This window comes from Cinclus cinclus, chromosome 14 (assembly GCF_963662255.1).
Source record: "Cinclus cinclus chromosome 14, bCinCin1.1, whole genome shotgun sequence".
In the NCBI taxonomy this organism is placed as follows: Eukaryota; Metazoa; Chordata; class Aves; order Passeriformes; family Cinclidae; genus Cinclus; species Cinclus cinclus.
The window spans coordinates 16,880,614-16,899,063 of NC_085059.1; the positions used below are offsets into that span (position 1 = coordinate 16,880,614).

Here is an 18,450-nt window from a genome sequence, read left to right on the forward strand (position 1 = left end):
CTTACTCTTCCACTGCGGATGTCACTTCTGGCATTCCATCATGTTCCAACACTCCTGCACTGGAGTGAGGGTACCTAGATATATATATATATATATATATATTTTTAAAAGGAAGAGAAGAATCAAGCACTTTATTTTTTGTGGAAAACAAGACGCAAGGAAGATTAATCCAACCAAGATCCTGTTTTTCCTGACCTAATTAGTAAGTGCTTGTTATTTTGGTATGAAAGTCTTGCTGAAAAGTTGGCACAAGTCCCTGTCTGGCTTTCAGAGCTGCCTCTAGGCACAGCACAAATTAAGTATCCTACTACATCTGGCAAGCTATGGAATGCTGGAATCTTCTTGGAATCCAGCATGAATAAGAAGTTGCTACAAAAGGATGAACTGTACCACATGGCCCAGTCTCAGCTACCTGGACAAAATGGGATATAATAAGGTGACTTTAAATCCCTGTTTTCATCGGTTTAGGTCTGGAGTGAGTCATGAGATATTTCACCTACTAATCTGCAAATCTCTTCGCATTCTTTTCTGTAGTTTTGCCATAATTCCCTGAAACACTGCAAAACACAATTGCACTGGAAAGTTGTTGTACTTTTACAGGCTGTGCTTGAAAGAACGGTAGTTGAAATCTATTTGTTGCCCTCGGATTTGCTAGCAAAAATGTAAAATCCCTCTAGATTGTTTTGAGCAAAATGTCAAAGTGCATGAACAAAATGTAAAGTGTTTTGGCTGTAGAGTGTATGCAAGTCTTTTGCCTTGTTGCTGAAGTAGTATGAGATATCAGCTAGTAATAATCACAGTCTTAATTTCTGAGATTTGATGTTACTGTCCTTTGATTATCTCAAGGGTTAAGCTTCCTTAGCTTCAGTTTTCTCACCCTCCTTGTCTGTGTATGAGAAAGGTCCAGGCTTAGGTCTTCAAACAACTCCATGATAATGGATATTTTTTCCTCCCGTGCTTTTTTAAATGTCATAATTGTTAATGGAAATAGGGAGCAAATGTGTAAGAGTAGGGCTAAGTAGTAACAGATTGCCAGAAGGTCAAGCATATTCCCCACACCTGCACACTTTCTGCCAAGTTTGGGAGTCTTCCTTGCAGATGTGCTTCAGTCCTATATTTTTCAGTCCTTTATAATCTGCAGATTTCTAATGTTGTTTTCCTAGGAAAATGTTGACCCTTGTCTGAATCCCCCCAAGTCCACTGACAATGGACTTGCTTTTTTTACCTATATTTTCTTGCTTATACTGAAGTAATCTGCAAACTCCCCAGCACTCACCAGCCACCCCTTGGAATGTATACTCCAAAGAAAAGTTGTTGGCTCCATGCAGGAATTACAGGGGGAGAAAGGATGGCCTGTGTCAGGAATGAAGTAAAACTAGGTAATTTTAATGTTCCCTCTGGCTTTGCCATTATAAAATGTGACTATTGGCAGTGCACATGCTTTTCTGGGATGATGCTACACTTGACTTGCAATGCTACAATGGAAAGGGGCAGCAAACTAGATCAAATTAAGCACTTCAGTGGTTTTCCTTTTAAACTCTGACAGCACTTAATAGCATTGAACAACATTAGTCCTTTTCCTCCTGCGTTACTCCAGTCCAGTAGGTTCATGTGTGTTGGAGAACAAAAGAGAAAAGAATCGAAGGTGTAAAAACCCAAGAAAATATTCTCAAAAACTCTTGTCAAATGTACCATATTTGTATGAAAAGCTGCTTGAGTTATTTTGTACAATGAATTTTATTTATGGTGAGGTATATTTACGCTTGTGATCTGATACAGTGTTAAATTTTTGATCCATATTTGCTATGCAGCTGAAGATGATATTTTTGTTTTGTATTATTTTGCTGTTCTAAAATTCAGCCAACAGAAGCTTCCATCTCCATTAGAAGTGCTTCTGCAAGAATAAAGCATCTGATACCTGGTGATATGTCCCGTAACACAGCAACCAACAATGTGTACAACAAATGTGGGATGACTTTTGTGATGAAGAGAAATAAAAATTTGGCTCATTCATGAAATGGGCAGAATTTACCTTGTGGTGTCATCATCATTGTGATAACTGTTATTTGGGGAGAGGTTCCAATTGTACCTAGCACCAGAAAAAAAAAAAAAAAGCTAATTTGATAAAAATGTCAAGCTTTTGTAAAAACCAAAGGACAAAAACACAAGGCTCTGTGGCCAACACCAAAGCAGGCATATTTTCCTATCAAAAAGTTCAAGATTTTTGAAAATAATTTCCTTGCACAACACATTTTTCATTTTAAAACTTGTCTTAATATGAGGGGGTCAGGGGAGGGAAAATCATACAATCATTTTTAATAGACCTTGACAGGCTCTATTCAAAGCTAAACTGAGGAGCTAATTTCCTCTCATTACTGCAGCCTTGTCAACTCCACAGGGGTCCTTTTTAATCCAGGAGATTCTCCTTGCTATTATTTTCCCAAATTTCCATTTGAGACAATTCTTAGTTTTGTGTTGAAAGCACCCGAGGAGCAGCTGTGGTTGTTGGCTGCAGAGGAGAAGTGGGAAGCGAGGGGAAAAGATCTGGGAGCTGAGGAATTGGGGAGAAACAACTGGCATGGATCTATGGGAGTTGGACTCCTGTGCTCATCAGCTCCAGCCCAAACACTGTCACTGGTGTTCCCTTTCACAGCTTCTTCCCAAGGTTTCCTCATGGGAGCAGCTTCATAGCTTAAGAGGAACAGAAATGCAATGATTCTTCACATAAAATTGGAAATGAACTTTACACCATGACCGGGCAGCTCTGTTGATCTTTCCAGTGTGCTCTCAGGCTGTGCTGCAGCTCTGGGTGACATCCTGTTGTGCAGGACTGTTTGATTGTTCAAAGTTGCCCAATGTTTACTGATTTCAACATGGTTTTGCTACAGGGAATGGCAGAGAGGAGAGCAGGATTTCTTCCTGCATCATCCACTGATACTGGGCAGGTTGTTTGGGCTTTATCCTTTCTCCCACCAAGATTTATTTTTTTTTTCTTTTATTAACTAATTTTAGCTGCTGTGCCATGGACACCTCAGTTCTCACACCAGCCCTGTGAAGTGCTGAGAGCTCACATGGTCTCACTGGAGCCAGAAGCAATGCAGGGTCCAAGGCTCTGAATTTTGAACGACCAACCCTAAAGGAGCAGTATCAAAGATACAGGCCCCCATCTTTCTTCTTCCTAATGCTCCTAAATATGTTTACATCTCCAGATGAAAGTCACTTCACCAATGCAGAGAACAGTTCATTAATGATTGTTTTATTCTTTCAATAGCTTAACAAAATTACCCTTTCTGTGACCTGCAAGTCAGGAGTGCCTTTCACATGCAGCTTTGCTTGATTTAGAGTTCTGATGCAAACGCCTCCAGATAAGAAGTCTGCAAACAAACGATCTGCTGATTACGTGTCACTTCACCCACCGCAGTCCATCACCAGCCCACCGCTCCTGCTCTGCTGACATGTGGCTTTGTGGGCCCACAGTGACCTGGATAAAATATTCAGCAACCCCGGGAGAAAGGAGCCAGGATGTGTTTAATGGCCCCGTAGCCCTGGATCACTCAGCGGCTCAGTACAGACCCCCAGGTGCCTGCACTGGCATGGGGAGGGCAGGACTGCAAGGGCTGGAACCCACCATGGGTGTGGCAGGCTTGGGAATTGTCCCTTGGTGCTGTCTTAACTCTGGTGGCACCAAATGACAGCCACTGCACGCACGGTTACCTTGGGATAGGCTGAATTAAAAGCTGTCTGCTCATCAAAGTTCAGTCTTTCAAGCTTTGGGCATCCTTTCATGTAGTGCTGCAATCATCCAACACCAGGCAATTCCCTTAACCCCAACCTTATAAAATCATTGCCAGAAAAAGGGTTCACCCTCTCTTTGAAGCAGCAAACAGCTCCTTGGAGCTCTAAAATGATACAAAGCCAGAGCAGAGTATTAAAAAACTGTTCAGAAACTTTCCACAGAAGCCATGCCTAGCAGACATCAAAAGGCAAAAGTTTCTATCACCTGTTAGCAGGATACTTCCACCATTATTTTTAAGAGAGGACAATTGGTACTCAGTAGTTTTCCATCACTTTTTCCAGAACAGAAGAGATCAGCAGACGAGCAGGGGAAGGAACAACCTTTTGATGTTGCTGGAGAGGTTATTTGCATGCAAAGCTGCCTTGTTCTGCTCCCTGGATTCCAGTTAAGGTTTTGGCCTGGAAGCCAGTATTTCAGGAGGAACTGCATTGTTAAAAGATGAGCTGCTGAGGAAGACTCCCTGATTTCTGATGAGTTATTTTTAAGGCAGCATCTGATGTGAGTATCAACCCATGAGGTCATAGCTTGGAGCTAAATTCCCTTAATTACAGCCTTCCCATTAAAATGAGGATATGAAGCAATAAAAGAGGCATTGGCTGCATCCCTGTTTTATTGTTATCAGTCTCAACTTGCCCTTGACTAAGCACAGAAGGTTCCACACCAACCCTACCTGCTCTTTACTCCCATATTGCCGTACACAGCCTTGCTTAATCCATCAAATGCAACTCTTGTGACTTCGTGATTTTATAGACTGCACCCCCCGCAGTCCCTCTGCCAGAAAGAAGGAAATACGTGACACACTTGTATCCATGGCTGATTTCCAAATCTGGCTGAAGCTTCTCCCTCAGTGGCGTCACCCACCAGTGGTGTCATGCTCCTTCCCCAGTGTATGATAGAGCCAGCTCACACTGCAGTGTCCCCTCCTTCTGGGGACTTTTTGTCCATCATGTCTCTCTTCCTAGGACTTAGAATGGCTTCTTTTGGAGATCTCACCCCTTGTCAAATCTGGCAGAAGTAGCCCACAGACCCAAATTTATCTTTGGGGATGAAACACACGTGTATGTGGTCATATGAGCCTTTTCCTTTAGGAAATCAAGCTGACAGGGGAAGCTAAAGATGTAGCTCAAAGTGCCTTTTTCTTCTGCCTGCACCATGCTGTGGCAGTAATGCATGAAGCTGCACCATGACCAAAAAGATTATTCTAACCCCAGATCTCTTTCATAAAAATTTGTTTCCTCCTTCACACCTCTTTGTGCACAGTGAGGGCAGATGTCAACAACACTCATCTGAAAAAGCTTGGAAATTTTTTTGGACACAGTTTAACTGCCAACAACCACACCACAATTAGGCCTCCCCAGCTATGAGCAAGACCTCAGGGTGTTGGAAAAAGCCCAGAAAAGGGGAGAGCCCAAGTACCAGAGTGAACAGGCAGAGCAGTCTGTGAGGGGACAGGGGACATGAATTCCCCCAGCCAGCACAGGCAGTCAGCACTGCAAACACAGAAAATACTTGTCCCACTTCACCATCAGACTGGTTTTCTACAACCAGCCCTGTATTCACACATTACATTAATAGATCCTAACCAGCATCAGCCAGTAAATTTACTAAACAGACGCCAAATTCCACCATCATCATCTTGCCCAGGGTCTTGTCCCTTTTGGTTGCATAATAAATAACAGCAGCAGAAGTTGCTTCCAGAACACTGATAAATTAGCACAAGTTTCATTTCCTACTTCAAAACCTGCTGCCATATGATTTGGATTGATTATCAAGTGCCCTGTAATAAAGGAGAGGACGTGGGATTTGGCTGGCACAGTCTCTCCCAGGCAGTGACCCACAGGACTGTGATGGATGAACAGACTTGATTAAAATCAAATGACTCACAAAGCACTTGAGCATTACATTTGCTGGAGAAAACAGTTGCTCGGAGATAAGATCAGGCGCTGAATGAAGGAGTCATGAGGTGTTAGCAACGCTGCAGCCTGATGGTCTAAGGGTAATTCCTGTAGTAACAGGCAATTTATTTTATGGGGGGAAAAAAAAGGCAATTTTCCAAACATGTTCAGATCCTGCAAATCTTATATCTTTATATTGGCTTATGACAGGGATCCTTTCTACCTATAAATGTGGGCTTGTTGAAGCAAAGCTTTTGTTTCACTATTGGTTTTACTTATCTCTGTCGACCTACAGCAGAACCTGGCTAATGGCAAAGAAAGGACTTTTCTATCAGCAATAGGTTTCTATGTACACACAGCCAAAACTGAGCACAAATGCAGGAAGGGGGGCAGAGGGGAATGGGGATGAAGGCAAAACAAGGCAGAGAGCGTGGGGATAAGGCAAAGCTGATGTGCCACACACTGAAACATTCACACACCAGAATCAGCAAGGGGGGCTTCGGCTGCCCGGGGACGGGGAATTGATGGAGATTCCTCTTCTCCAGTCTGAACAAACCAAGTAACCTCAGTTGCTCTTCACATGGCTTCTCCTCCAGACCCTTCTCAAACTTCATGGCCCTCCTTTGGATGCTCCCTAACAACTTCACATCCTTCATATATTCGGCTCAAAAGGCTTGAAAGTACCTCTAAACTCGAGTCCAGCCATTAACCTGACATCGCCACTAACATTTCTCTTGTTTCCCTTTAATTTCTATTTCCACCACGCCTGTGTTCAGCCCCTGGCTTTGCACAACCCCTCAGCGCACACCAGGCTCCCCTAACCCCGCACCTGGGCTCACACACCTCCTGCTGCCCCAGCGCCTTCTCCAGTCCCTGCAGCAAAGAAAACACCCTCCAGAGGAGAAACCCCTGCAGCAGGAGCCTCATCCCGGCTCCGATGGAAGGGGCAGAACCCACCGGAGATGCCATCAGACAGGCGGGGACGGGGATGGGGACAAGGACCGGGAGGATGGGGACAAGGACCGGGAGGATGGGGACACGGGATGGGAGGACGGGGACAAGGGCTGGGGATGCGGGGACTGGCCCTGAGGACCGTGCCAGGCTCGCCCGGGCGTTACCGGCGCTCCCAGCCCAGCGAGGGGCTGGCCCGGCCCGGCCCGGCCCGGCCCGGGGGAGGAGCGGGGCGGGCTCAGGTGTGCTCTGCCCTGCCCTCGGCCCGGGATGCGCTGAGCGGCCGGAGAACGAAGGCAATGGAGCCGCTGGAGACGAACAGCAGCTGCAGCAACGGTGGGTGCAGCCCCGGGGCAGCGGGACCGGAGCGGGACCGGACCGGGACAGGAGCGGGACAGGTCCGGGACAGGTCCGGGACAGGTCCGGGACAGCGCGGCCGCTCCGGCTCCGAGCCCGCCGCCCCCCTCGGCCTCATCCCCCGGTTTGGGGGCTGTCCTCCGTCACTGCTCTGCTTTGGGTTTTCTTCCTGCCTTTGGGGGTTCTGTTCCTTTTTGTTTTTTTAAGTCTGTATAGGAATGGGGAAACGTGAGCAGCCGGCACCACGCTGTGCCTGCCTTAAAGTGCACAGAGAAGGCAGGAGTTGTTTTTTTTTTTTTTTCCTTTAAGGATTACTTAATCCAGTCGGTAATCACCTCATCCCTTATGCTTGTGCCCGGTAGTACCTTGTGGAAATTTCCACCCAGCCGAGGCAGCAAGTTCCCCGCCTTATTCCCCAGGAAATATTTCCGCGATCAAAAATATTTTTCCTAGTAGGAAAAAAAATGTTATTAAGGAACCCTTGGAAACTCATCTAGAAAGTCACTGGTATTTTTTTCCTTTAGAAAAACGTTTATGGCCGGTTCAGATCCAAAACCTCAGCTGTGTGTGTTGGAGCCAGGGATTGCAGCTGTGTAAAATCTAAGCCAGGCTCCTGGTTCAGGAGAGATGTGGGGCCCATGCCCAGGTTCCTGACACTGCTGGGAGCAGTTCAGCCATTCCATACTCTGCCTGCAGAAACACAAATACTTGCTCTATAATTCCTATGCGAGTTGAGGGGGAAAAAAAAGAAGAAAAAAAGAGTCTTTTACTACAAAGAGGCTTGTGTACTCCACCTAGCTGCTCTGTTCCTCAGGGTCACAGTCACACCATCTTTACTACACTTGGAGTAAAGATTGCAGTAAAAGATGTGCTGGGTGTGGTAGGAGTGTCAAGGGAGGAAGAAACTCAGCAGTTTTCCCACCCCCATGCAGCAACACACCTTGGCCAGAGCCACAGGGCTGTGATGCTTTTGGTGTTAGCAGAACCTGTGCCTGCTCTCAGTCCTTCCACACTGGCAGGACTGGGTTTGCTTTAGGAGCACTCGGGCACTCTGCAAATAGGTAGAATTAAACCATTATACAGTAGAGGAAATTAATTGTCCGAGATGAATCTGGTGCTGTCTTATGACACAGCTCAGCGCACAGAGTAGGAACAGATGCACAGCTATAGTGTTGGCATCACTCCACATTAAACCCAAAGTTAGAATTGCAGATGAGCTGGCAGGTGTGAGGATTAGCTGGCTGGAAAGCACCAAAGCCTTTGGATCAACAGGGTTAAGTGTTGATAAGGCCTAGTTCAACCCCATAACACTGAAGTTTGGTGGAGATACTCTGGCATATAGATTTGGAAATTCAAACTATTTTTTAGAGATCCTTGTGGCCTGCCAGCTCAGTATGTAGACTCATACAGTGTCGAAGAGATGCTTGAACTGCAGGCCATAAATCTGTCAGCACCCTGCCATTTCCACATGTGAGTAAAGAGGTGTCCTGAGCTTTGGGGATCTTTGAGTGTTGTTAGGGTGACAGCACGGGTGGCTGTGCAGGGGGACACCTGAATGAGCCTAAGGGAATAGGGACACTGTTGATAGTCATCAGTCATTTGCTGTTTTGTAGGGACACTGTTGATAGTCATGTCAGTCATTTGCTCTTTTGTCTCCAAGGGTCTCTGATCACCCTTTCGTGCCTTTCCCACCGGGTCGTGTGCCAAGTGATCAGCAGTGATGTCCCATCTGACCCTGTCCTTGACAATGGGACTTCAGATAGCTCCTGGATAATTCGGCTGGAAAACAATTATGGATTCTACATTGGCCTGGGCTTGGCTGTCTTCTCCAGCTTCCTCATTGGGAGCAGCGTCATCCTTAAGAAAAAGGGACTGCTCCGGCTGGTGGAGAAGGGAGGCACCAGGGCAGGTAAGGCGTTCCTGGGGGCAGGAGGGGGAGGGACCACCTGTTCCTAGGACTACAGCACAATCCACATTTCAGCACGCCTAGGGCAAGGGAACCCCTCTGGATACAGTCCATCTTCCATCAGCCATGTCAGTAGGAGCTTTTGTGGATGCATCTTTGTGTGTGAGACCCAAACAGCAGTGCTGTGTGGGAGCCGAGGAGCTAATTTACAGGTCTGGCATTGGAAAGGAGTTAATTTACAGTCTCTGTATTGGAAAGGAGCAAATAGCAAGTGATGTCCTGTGCCCGAAGTGCCCCACAGCAGAACAATGCGTGCCCATCACTCAGGAATGTGAGAGGCCAGGAGGAAGCCGAGTGCTAAAAGCTCTTTGAAATGGGTCCTTTTGCACAAAGCCACAGCTCAGGGCCGTGCCCCAGCCCGGAGCAGAGCAGCACAGCCCTGACCCCACTCCTGCTCTAAGTGAAGCACCAGGCAGCTTTGGCACAGGTCACCGAGATGAGGAGATGAGGATGCAGGGATTGCAAGAGCCGTGTGTGAATGCAGGACAGGCCGGCTCTGTGGGAACTCTGGATTCAGAAGGGATCCTTTGGAGCTGTGTTGCACAACAACCTGCAGATAACTTTCCTCTAGCACCAGGCTCTCAGGGCGAGGTGTGTGTTTATGTGTACACACACACATATATATACTTGGATGGGCAGTGGTGGAGCAGCACTGCCTAGAGCAGAATTGCACTGTGGAATTGGACACATCCCATCAGCATTGCAAACATTCTCCAGCAGCAGGGTAAGTCCTACCTGGCAGCTGACCTACTTGCATAACTGCAAAATAGAGCAATGATAATTAAAATACTGCTGCTTCCCCGTTCTGGCCTAGGAACAGTCGTTAAATAATCTTCCAGAGGAAGTAAATATCACCATCCCCGTTTTACTCTGTGCCCATATGGGAACACAGAGGCATGGAATGCTGAAGTGACTGTCCAGAGACAGCCAGCAAAGCTTCCAACAGCAGCTCAGCCACTGGGTAGTCTGGGGTCCATCTCCATCCTCTTGTCACTGGGCTGGTTACATATGGTTGCTGAACACAAATAGGTTTGCTTTTTGACATCATACTTGAACAATGAAATATCAGTATTGCTTCAACTGTAGATGTGTCTCTCCTCCTTCCCTCCATGAACTCTTCCCACAGCAGAGCCAAGTGAGTAAAACAAGAGCAAGCCCCTCTCCATTTTTCAGAATGTTTAACATTCTGAAAGGAATTAGAGATTAATGATAGAAAATTGTAGCTGACAAAAAGAGTTCTTGGGAAAAACCTCGACCGAGCTGAAAGACCCTAAAACAAATAAATCAGCAATATCTGAGAAATACCAGAGCATAACATCTGAACTTCAGCATTTATTGGATTGTTGAGGAACCAGAAGAGACTGAACTCTAGCAAATAATTTTACCCTGTGTCCCGAAGTCTTCCTGTTCAACTCTTCATTGCCCCTTGTCCTATCTCCCCCTGTAATCTCTCAGTCTCAGTGTGTCACCCCTGCTATCTGAACACATCACTTTTCTCCGAGGCAAGCCAAACACTGCTGTTACTGACAACTCCAGTCAGGTCAGATTTATCAAAAACATGGACTCTCCCTGACCCAGCAAAATCAGGGTTCACTGAGTCAGCCAGCTCAAGCTCCTTATGTCCAACAGCCTTTGGGTTAGAACCAGAATTGGATTAGCTCCCAGCACAGTCCATTCTTCTCTGTTCTTTGTGACACTCTTTGCCTTGCAATTTATCCCTTTCCAAAGGGACAGTCTCATCTCTTGCTCTGAAGAATATGATTATTAACTCCTGCATGTGCTTTTCTTCCCCAGGAGATGGAGGCCATGGCTACCTAAAGGACTGGCTCTGGTGGGCTGGCTTGTTAACCAGTAAGTAGGAGCTGTTTCCCTGAGTTTGCAGCTTTTCCAGGGTCTGTCCTTGTGAAACAAACTGAGCATCGTGCTTAAAGCCTTTTTTCTGTTCGAGTTCCCCCATCCCCAGCAGAGGTTCCTCAGGGAGAGGAGAGGCAGTGATCCACGCAGGATCTCCCTTTCCATCCTCCTGCAGGACTGGCAGGACCTGCTAGCTCAGTTTTACCTGATCAAAAGCATGAAAAGCCAGGTTTTAATAGGGCAGCTGGCAGGTCTGCCTGTGTACCAGGCACAGGGCAAACAGCCTCCCCTGAGTGCCTGGGGGCTCCGGGAAGGTTTCCTGCTGCAGCACAGGGAGATAACAAACAGGTGTTGGCAGCACCTCCTTCCTTGAAAAAACTTGCTTTCCCTTAAAACAAGACTTAAAACCTTTATTTCCTGCTGCAGCATTCCAGTATCTTCTGGAATTGGACCCAAAGCTGCGCGGAGAGGAGCAGATTTTACAGCGGGGTGTTTCAGAGCCCTCTTTTCTGGCTCTCACCGTGGCAGCTGCAGCCCAAGGTGCCCCACAGTCACAGCTGCTGTGAGCCAGCACAGCCCTCACTGCCCAGGGACGGGGACAGCCAGAGAGGGACACCACAGCCCCAAGGACAGGGTGTGGAGGGGACAGGCAGCCTCCAGTGCTGGGGTTCCCACAGCCTGGCTGGGCTGGGGGATTCATGAGCCCACGTGGGGCAGCCCTGACCTGGCCAAGCCCTGGCACCCCCAGCCCTTCCCATGGAGGGCTTCCCTTCTCCAGGGGTGCCTCTTTGAATTTGAAATAGATTTTTCACCTGCTGTCTGCCCCTGTTCAGCAGCAGGATGAAACCCTCAGCATAAAACCCACTCTCCGAGTGACATCTTGCTGGTTTGCAAACCCCCAAGAGAAAACACAGAAAGTTCTCTGTAACTCACTGGTATTTATTTTTCTTGTGTTTGTTTAGTGGGTGGAGGGGAAGCTGCCAACTTCGCTGCCTATGCCTTTGCTCCTGCAACTATTGTCACGCCTCTGGGGGCTCTGAGCGTGCTCATAAGGTGATTTTTGCCTCTACAATTTGCAATTTGCCTTTTTTTTTTTTTTTTCTTGTTTGCTTGTTTGTCTTGTAAAAATACACTAGAATGGATATTAATATGATTTATTCCGCCCAAAGGAAAAAAGTCTCATGTTTTCTAAAAGACACTTTAACGGTTGTTGTCCTTTTGGGAGATTATTAGGGAACCATTGAATTAAGTAACTTGCCCTTCTGGAAATGCTGGATGTGAAGAGCAGCCACATACACTGCAGGTTAAGTTATTGCAAATATCTGCATTACTTCATTCCTTATTCCAGCTCTTTAACCATTCAGGGTTGGTGGGGTTTTGATGTTTGTTTCTTTTGTTTCGTTTTAAGAGGGTCAGAAATACCAGGCTTGTTTTCAAACTGTCCTTCACTTGCCTGTTATTTTACAAGCTTTTAGGGTCCTCTCATGTTTTTGTCTGTTCTCAAAAGGGCTGAAACCCTATTTTATTTCTTTATTTTTAAATAGGAGATTCCTACCAAAATACATAGCTTTGGCCACTTAAGGTTTTATAAAAAGACTCTATTATGAAATGAATAAGCAAACTAAGAGTTAGGACTGCTCTTGCCCCAGATTTTTTTTTTTTTTGGACAACTAGATATTTTTGCAGATATATCTGTAGCCTCAGTAATTTCAGAGTTTCTCTGAGGCTTAATAGTTCTGATGATTTAATTAAAATTAACATAGCTTTTTTGCTTTTTTGTTGTTAGGTTCAGGTGGTTTCTGTGGCCCTTGAAGTAATTTTCTTGAGCACTAAAAGCTTAATAATGCCCAGCAGTGACTAAATGATTCTGCCAACCCTGAAAAAGTATTTCAGAGGACGTGCTAAAACATTCAGCATTTTTGCACCTTGCTGACACAAGAGTTGTGATGTGCAGGTCACACCTGCACCCCTGCAGGTTCAGCTGTGATAGATGCCATGTGATTGTGTATTAACCCACTGGAATCCAACTAAATTACACCAAAATTGCATCCTTGTATCACATCAAGCATTCTTAACCTTCTTAGGGCTGCTGTTCCTTCTTCAAAGGAGTGCAAAGCACTGGCTGATGTTTTTGTGTCCCATGCAGTGCCATTCTGTCCTCATATTTGCTTGGAGAACGGCTCAACCTGCTGGGGAAGCTGGGCTGCCTGCTGAGCCTGGTGGGCAGCACTGTGATGGTCATACACGCCCCAGAGGATGAGGAGGTCACCACTCTGGAGGAAATGACTTCCAAGCTGAAGGAGCCGGGTACGCAGCCAGCAGCATTTTCCCTCTCGGGGCTGGGCAGTGCAAGCCTCTGCCCATGCCCACTGCTGGAGTTTTGAGTTCTTCTCTCCCTCCTGCAGGTTTCCTGGCTTATGCTGCAATCCTCCTGGCCCTCTGCCTCCTCCTGATCTTCTACCTCGCCCCCCGTTATGGCCAGAGCAACATCCTCATTTACCTCACCATCTGCTCCGTCATCGGCGCCTTCTCCGTGTCCTCCGTCAAGGGTTTGGGAATTGCCATCAAGGGCTTCTTTGCTGGCCAGCCTGTGCTGCAGCACCCACTGACCTGGATCCTGGTCATCACGCTGGTGGCATCCATCACCACACAGATCAACTACCTCAACAAGTCTCTAGACATTTTCAACACCTCTTTGGTGTTCCCCATCTACTACGTGCTGTTCACCACCATCGTCATCACCACTTCCATCATCCTCTTCAAGGAGTGGGTCACCATGACTGTGGTTGACATCATTGGGACAGTCTGTGGCTTCCTCACCATCATTTTGGGGGTGTTTTTACTCCATGCTTTCAAAGACATGGATGTCAGTTTAGGGAATTTACCCCAAGTCCTTCAGAATGAACAGCCAGCGCCGGTGACCACAGATGACAAGAACATCCTGATAGAGGTGGACAACTCCAGCATTGCCCCAGAGGATAAACCCAAAGTATTCATGCTCTACACTTAGGGTGTTACATGCAGGGGGCTGGAGGTAGGGTGGGTGATGTCAATATTCCAGTGCCAGGGGAAAATTTTAAAAAGGAAAAGTAGAAAATGAAATTAACAGTGTGTTTTCCAAAGTCAGATCTTTCTCCAGGCTTTTGGATGGGATCTCTGTCATGGTGTGGCAGCAAGGGATGTGTTTAATCCTCTCTGGGCCCTAATACATACAGCCACTGGAAACAAAAATCCTCTAGAAATATGATAGTGCTGGAACAAAACTCCTCTTTGAGGCCCCTTCCCATCTCTTATTCTTGGCACGGCTGATGTTTACCCTTCACTCCTTCCCCCTGGTGGCCATTGATGTCTTTGTGTCCAGGCCTTGATGGATCATTGATAAGTGGTTTTTGTCTTTTTTTGTTTCCTTTCTAGACACTTGCATGAACTCAAAAGTGCACACCAGCATCTCAAGAGGAGGTGAGAGACAAGGACTGAATGGTGCTATTCAGACTCTGCTCATCCATGTTTAATCACTTGCTCTGCAAATAAGAGGGCAAGAATATTGGTGAATATGGGCAAAACACAGTGAATTTTGCAATAGCTGCTTACTCAGGCTCAGTGATAGGACTCAAGCCATGAAGTGTTTTTACAGAGAGATCTTTTTCAGCTTTTGTTTTTTTTGTTTTTTTTTTTTTTTTGTGAGGTGCAGGAGTTTCCCTGAAGCAGTGCTAATTATTTTTATGAGTTTTGTTTGTTTGGATTTTTGTTTTTTTCCTGAGCAGCTCTGGTGCCCAGGCCTTGGTGAAGTTGCTGGGCCTGACCCAGACTCCACCTGAGGAAGGGCAGGGGAGATCTGGAAGGGTAAACCCCATGTCAAGAGAAATTCTACCATTGTCTCCAAAACTTCTTGTGACAATTTTTTCAGTCTGAAAGACCAAGTGGCTGTAAATAGTAAGTATTTTTTTCCCTCAGGAAATCTCTTGACCTTGGAAAACCCCCCAAATTCTTTGAGCCCTGTGAGGTGTCCTGCTGTCCTCTGAGATGCTCACCTGATTCTACCTGGGTGTGAGCATCACTGAGCAAATCCAATGTGGGGCTTTGAGAGAGAGGACAGTGCAATCTCCTATTCTGATAACATTTCAGTGCTATCTTTTTGGAATGTGGAAAGGGAAATAAAGGTTTTTTTAAAAAAAAAGTTGCAGGTGGATCTGAAAGTTTTTCATTATTCATCTTACTAGTGTAGCCCTAAAGGATAAAGAGGTTGAGGGACAGCTGAGAACAACAGAAGGAGCATCTGTAACAGAGTAAAACGGCAGCGACCTCCTTTGGTGGCAGAAAATAATCCAAGTCGCTCACGTTGGCTTTGGCATCCTAATCAGTGTGGTGCTTAGTGCATTGTATTTCGGGAAATGGCTGTAAATGGGACTCATCTTTCTTCACTCTAGAAGTACATTGCATTAAAGCAATCCTGCCCTGCCTGCAGAAATGCCATGTAGAAAATGAAGATTTGAACTGAGGTAATGAAATAATAGACAGTGAAAGAGTATTTGTTAATGATAACTAACAAATTTTATTAAAACTAGGCAAAAGGCACAATGAATTGCATTCTTCAAGTATTTGCATAGATGCATAGAGAGTATTATTGTAAACCATTAACATGTGGACACGGGAGAAAGTGAGATGTATTTTGGTATAAGTTCTCCCAAGTAATATTATCTTTCCAAAAAATCAGGTTTAACCATCTTTTACTCCTCCTGCAGTTCCCCTGGTCTCAGTCACTCAACTTGCACAAATCTGAAAATTTAAAAGGATTTATTTAAAACCACCTTTTGGACATTTTTGTGATATTCCAGCAATAAAGTTTTCTATTAGAGTTTGGGCAGGTCCAGTTGTTCTCTGAGCATTTTTTGAAACCTTGATCCCATGCTCACATGAAATGCAGTGAAAATAATTTTAGTGACTTTTAGTGGCCATTTGCTGAAGATCAGGGGTTGGAGCAGAAGTGCTGCTGCCCTCAGTGAGGGCTCAGATGTGAGATCAAGTTCATGTGGTTGAATCAACAGTTACAGTGTATGTACAGTCCTGCTGCATTGTATGCATATTACATACAAGGAAACAACAACTTTGGGGGTTGTTTGTATATACATTTTTATATGGAATATAGCCCAGCTATCAAAAAAAAAGACAAATATTAGGAAGCTGTTGTCTTTTACTTGCCCTCCCTTATTTCAGAAAGAAGTTTTTTTTAGATTGGTTTGTTTTTCAGGCACACAGAAGGTAAGAAAAGGTCTAAAATTAGTAAAATGAGGAATAATCTGTGAGAATTTCAAGACACACCATGTGAATTGTTTCCTTGTGGAGAAAGAGGTAGTAAAGTTGTGAAAACTAATGCGACCTAAGTAATCCTACAGATACACTACTACATATAACTACAAATTTAATGAGTTCTTAGGGTTGATGTGGGATTTCTTTAATGAGCAGATCTTAGGAAAGAGAACCAGCAAACAAGACTCATTTTCTTTATGCCAATAACACAGTTTTTCACTCATGTGGAGCAGCAGTCATGCTCTTTAAGGATTTGTCCATAATAAATCAGACACAAGAGGACTGTTGTAACCACAGCTCCAGCTTTCCCTGTGTTCTCCTAGGAAATAATTTCAAGGAAAAAAAAAAAATCTGGCATAACAAAAGGTCTTATTTAAAATCCTGAGGAAATAAAAAAAGCCCCACATACAAAAGCCAAACTATAAAATTCAATTCATAAGGGAGGGTCCTCAGGGTCAGAACCATCAGCTGTGTAAAGTGCACATAGACAGCTCTCTCCATCCATGGCCTGGAGAAAAAGCCTGGAGTCAGAGAGCTGCCCTACAAAAGCACCATACATTGTATTAATATTCTGGCTGTTTCACCACCTGGGCATTTTCCAGGTAGGTTTCTCACTGGTTTGGGGAGCAGACAGCCCATGCTGAGTTACAGCTCAGCACAGACCAAAGCCTGAAGAGACAAGCAAAGGCATCTCGTGCTCACGGTACCGCACACTGCAGAGGGCTCTCAGCACTGCCTGCTGCTGAGATTCCTGCTGCCCTTTTGCCCTGGATCTGGGCCAGAGCTGCCCTATCGTACCTTGAGTGTGTCCTAATGACATGGACTGGAGCTCACGGGCCATGCTGGGGCTGCTTTTGGGATTTACAGCACCAAGGGAAGACAAGCGAGTGCTGGAGGATAGAAGGGCTGCAATGCTCCTGCTGAAGAGGGGTTATATGGGTAAACAATTAAATAAAAAATAATCCCCTCTGCTAAAGCTGACCAAAATCCACAGTGACCCCATAAACTATATTTCCACTGCTGCCTGTTGGGGCCCCACTTGCCACCCCCTGTAAACAGAGAATAAACTGAAGAATGTTATTACCAGCTGCCTTCTGCTCTCCCCAGAGGCAATGGGTTCTGTATAGCACCAATATGCTCCTGCAGCTGCATGGGGGGCTGAGGAAGCCAACAGGGCTCACATGAAAGCCCATCAAGGCCAGCACCTGCACTCACAGCTTGTTCTCCCTGGTAACACTTTAAATAACTGATTAAAGACACGTGAAACCCACATCACCCCATCCCTGCTCTAGATATTGCACAACAATATTTAAATACCATATAAACAAGTCATCCCTATGTGGAAAAGGCAGAGAGGGTCCAGCTGAGCCTGGCGTGTACCTGGGGCACTCCTGCCATGCCTGACTGGAGCCTGGTGAACCACAGAGGGAACAGGGGTGGGGCAGGAGGAGAGGAGCTGGGACACTGTCCGTGGCAGTGAAGGTGTGAGTGTGTTTTTGGGTGATGAAGGCCATCCAGTGGCCTCTGAAGATCAGAGCCAGCCAGGAACAGGCTGCTTCAGGAATGCCCACGGGAGCCTGGCTGTCCCACTTTCAAGTTGTTCACTGCTCCAGCTGTCCAGGCACCAGCATTCTGGGTGAGATGGAAAAAGGGGAAAAGGAGTGAGCACTGGCGGAAGAATGAGCCCTGTCCTTGCCCTCTCCTGGAGCTGATGTTAGCCTGCCTGCATTCACAACCCAATGCATCACGTAGGAACTCTCCCACAAGGAAGTTTCTGCAATTTTCTCTGTTTTCCACAGCTGCCTCCAGTGTATTGCAGGCTGGAGACACACAGCTGGGCTGTGTGGAGATGTTTTGTGTTAAAGGGCCCAGTTTGCAGAGCACTGAACTCAGTGCCTAGAAGTCCCTCATTAAGTGCCTGTGTTCAGGATGGTTTTTTGTGAAACACTCCCTGCAGAGAAAGCATCTCCTTAGCCACAGCTAGAGAGGCTGAGAAGAATTTTTTTTCTTTACTGGGATCTTCAAGTCTTGTGTGAATTTTCATGTTTTGCTGCTCTTCACTAACACTTCTGGGTCCCACAGCCCTTGACCCCATTGCTCTGCCCCACTCACACAAATGTCTTGCCTGAGGAATTGTTCAGGGATGTGGAGGACTGAGTTCTTTTGTTGCTTTGCTCAACCCAATAAATTGTCAATGTGAAACAGGCAAAAACAGAGAACCCTGCAATAAAGTTGACCAACCCACAGCCTCTCTCTCTCCACCCACCTGGGCTGTGCATGAAGGTGTGTTGCAGACTGATATTCCCTTCAGAGTGGTTTTATTC

The 18,450-nt window shown here is 46.0% G+C and overlaps 2 protein-coding genes across 2 annotated transcripts in view; one reads left to right on the forward strand and one right to left on the reverse strand.

The window, feature by feature from the left end:
• The first annotated feature begins 6,941 nt into the window (after positions 1-6,941).
• NIPAL4 (NIPA like domain containing 4) lies at positions 6,942-13,829 on the forward strand. The gene is made up of 6 exons (XM_062502039.1): positions 6,942-6,978; positions 8,660-8,908; positions 10,760-10,816; positions 11,782-11,872; positions 12,966-13,126; positions 13,225-13,829. The coding sequence occupies exons 1-6, from the start codon at positions 6,942-6,944 to the stop codon at positions 13,827-13,829; spliced, it is 1,200 nt and encodes a 399-aa protein (XP_062358023.1).
• Positions 13,830-15,407: 1,578 nt separating this feature from the next.
• ADAM19 (ADAM metallopeptidase domain 19) overlaps positions 15,408-18,450 on the reverse strand; it is a 32,326-nt gene continuing 29,283 nt past the window's right edge. The window contains exon 23 of the mRNA XM_062502165.1: positions 15,408-17,758. Within this exon, the coding sequence (XP_062358149.1) occupies positions 17,684-17,758 (75 nt within the window). The 3' untranslated portion in view covers positions 15,408-17,683. The remainder of the gene's footprint in view (positions 17,759-18,450) is intronic.

Coding starts and splice junctions, on each gene's coding strand:
- NIPAL4 (XM_062502039.1), top strand. CDS start 6,942: ATGGAGCCGCTGGAGACGAACAGCAGCTGCAGCAACG. Junction 8,909..10,759: donor GAAGGGAGGCACCAGGGCAG/GTAAGGCGTTCC, acceptor TTTCTTCCCCAG/GAGATGGAGGCCATGGCTAC. Junction 13,127..13,224: donor TTCCAAGCTGAAGGAGCCGG/GTACGCAGCCAG, acceptor TCCCTCCTGCAG/GTTTCCTGGCTTATGCTGCA.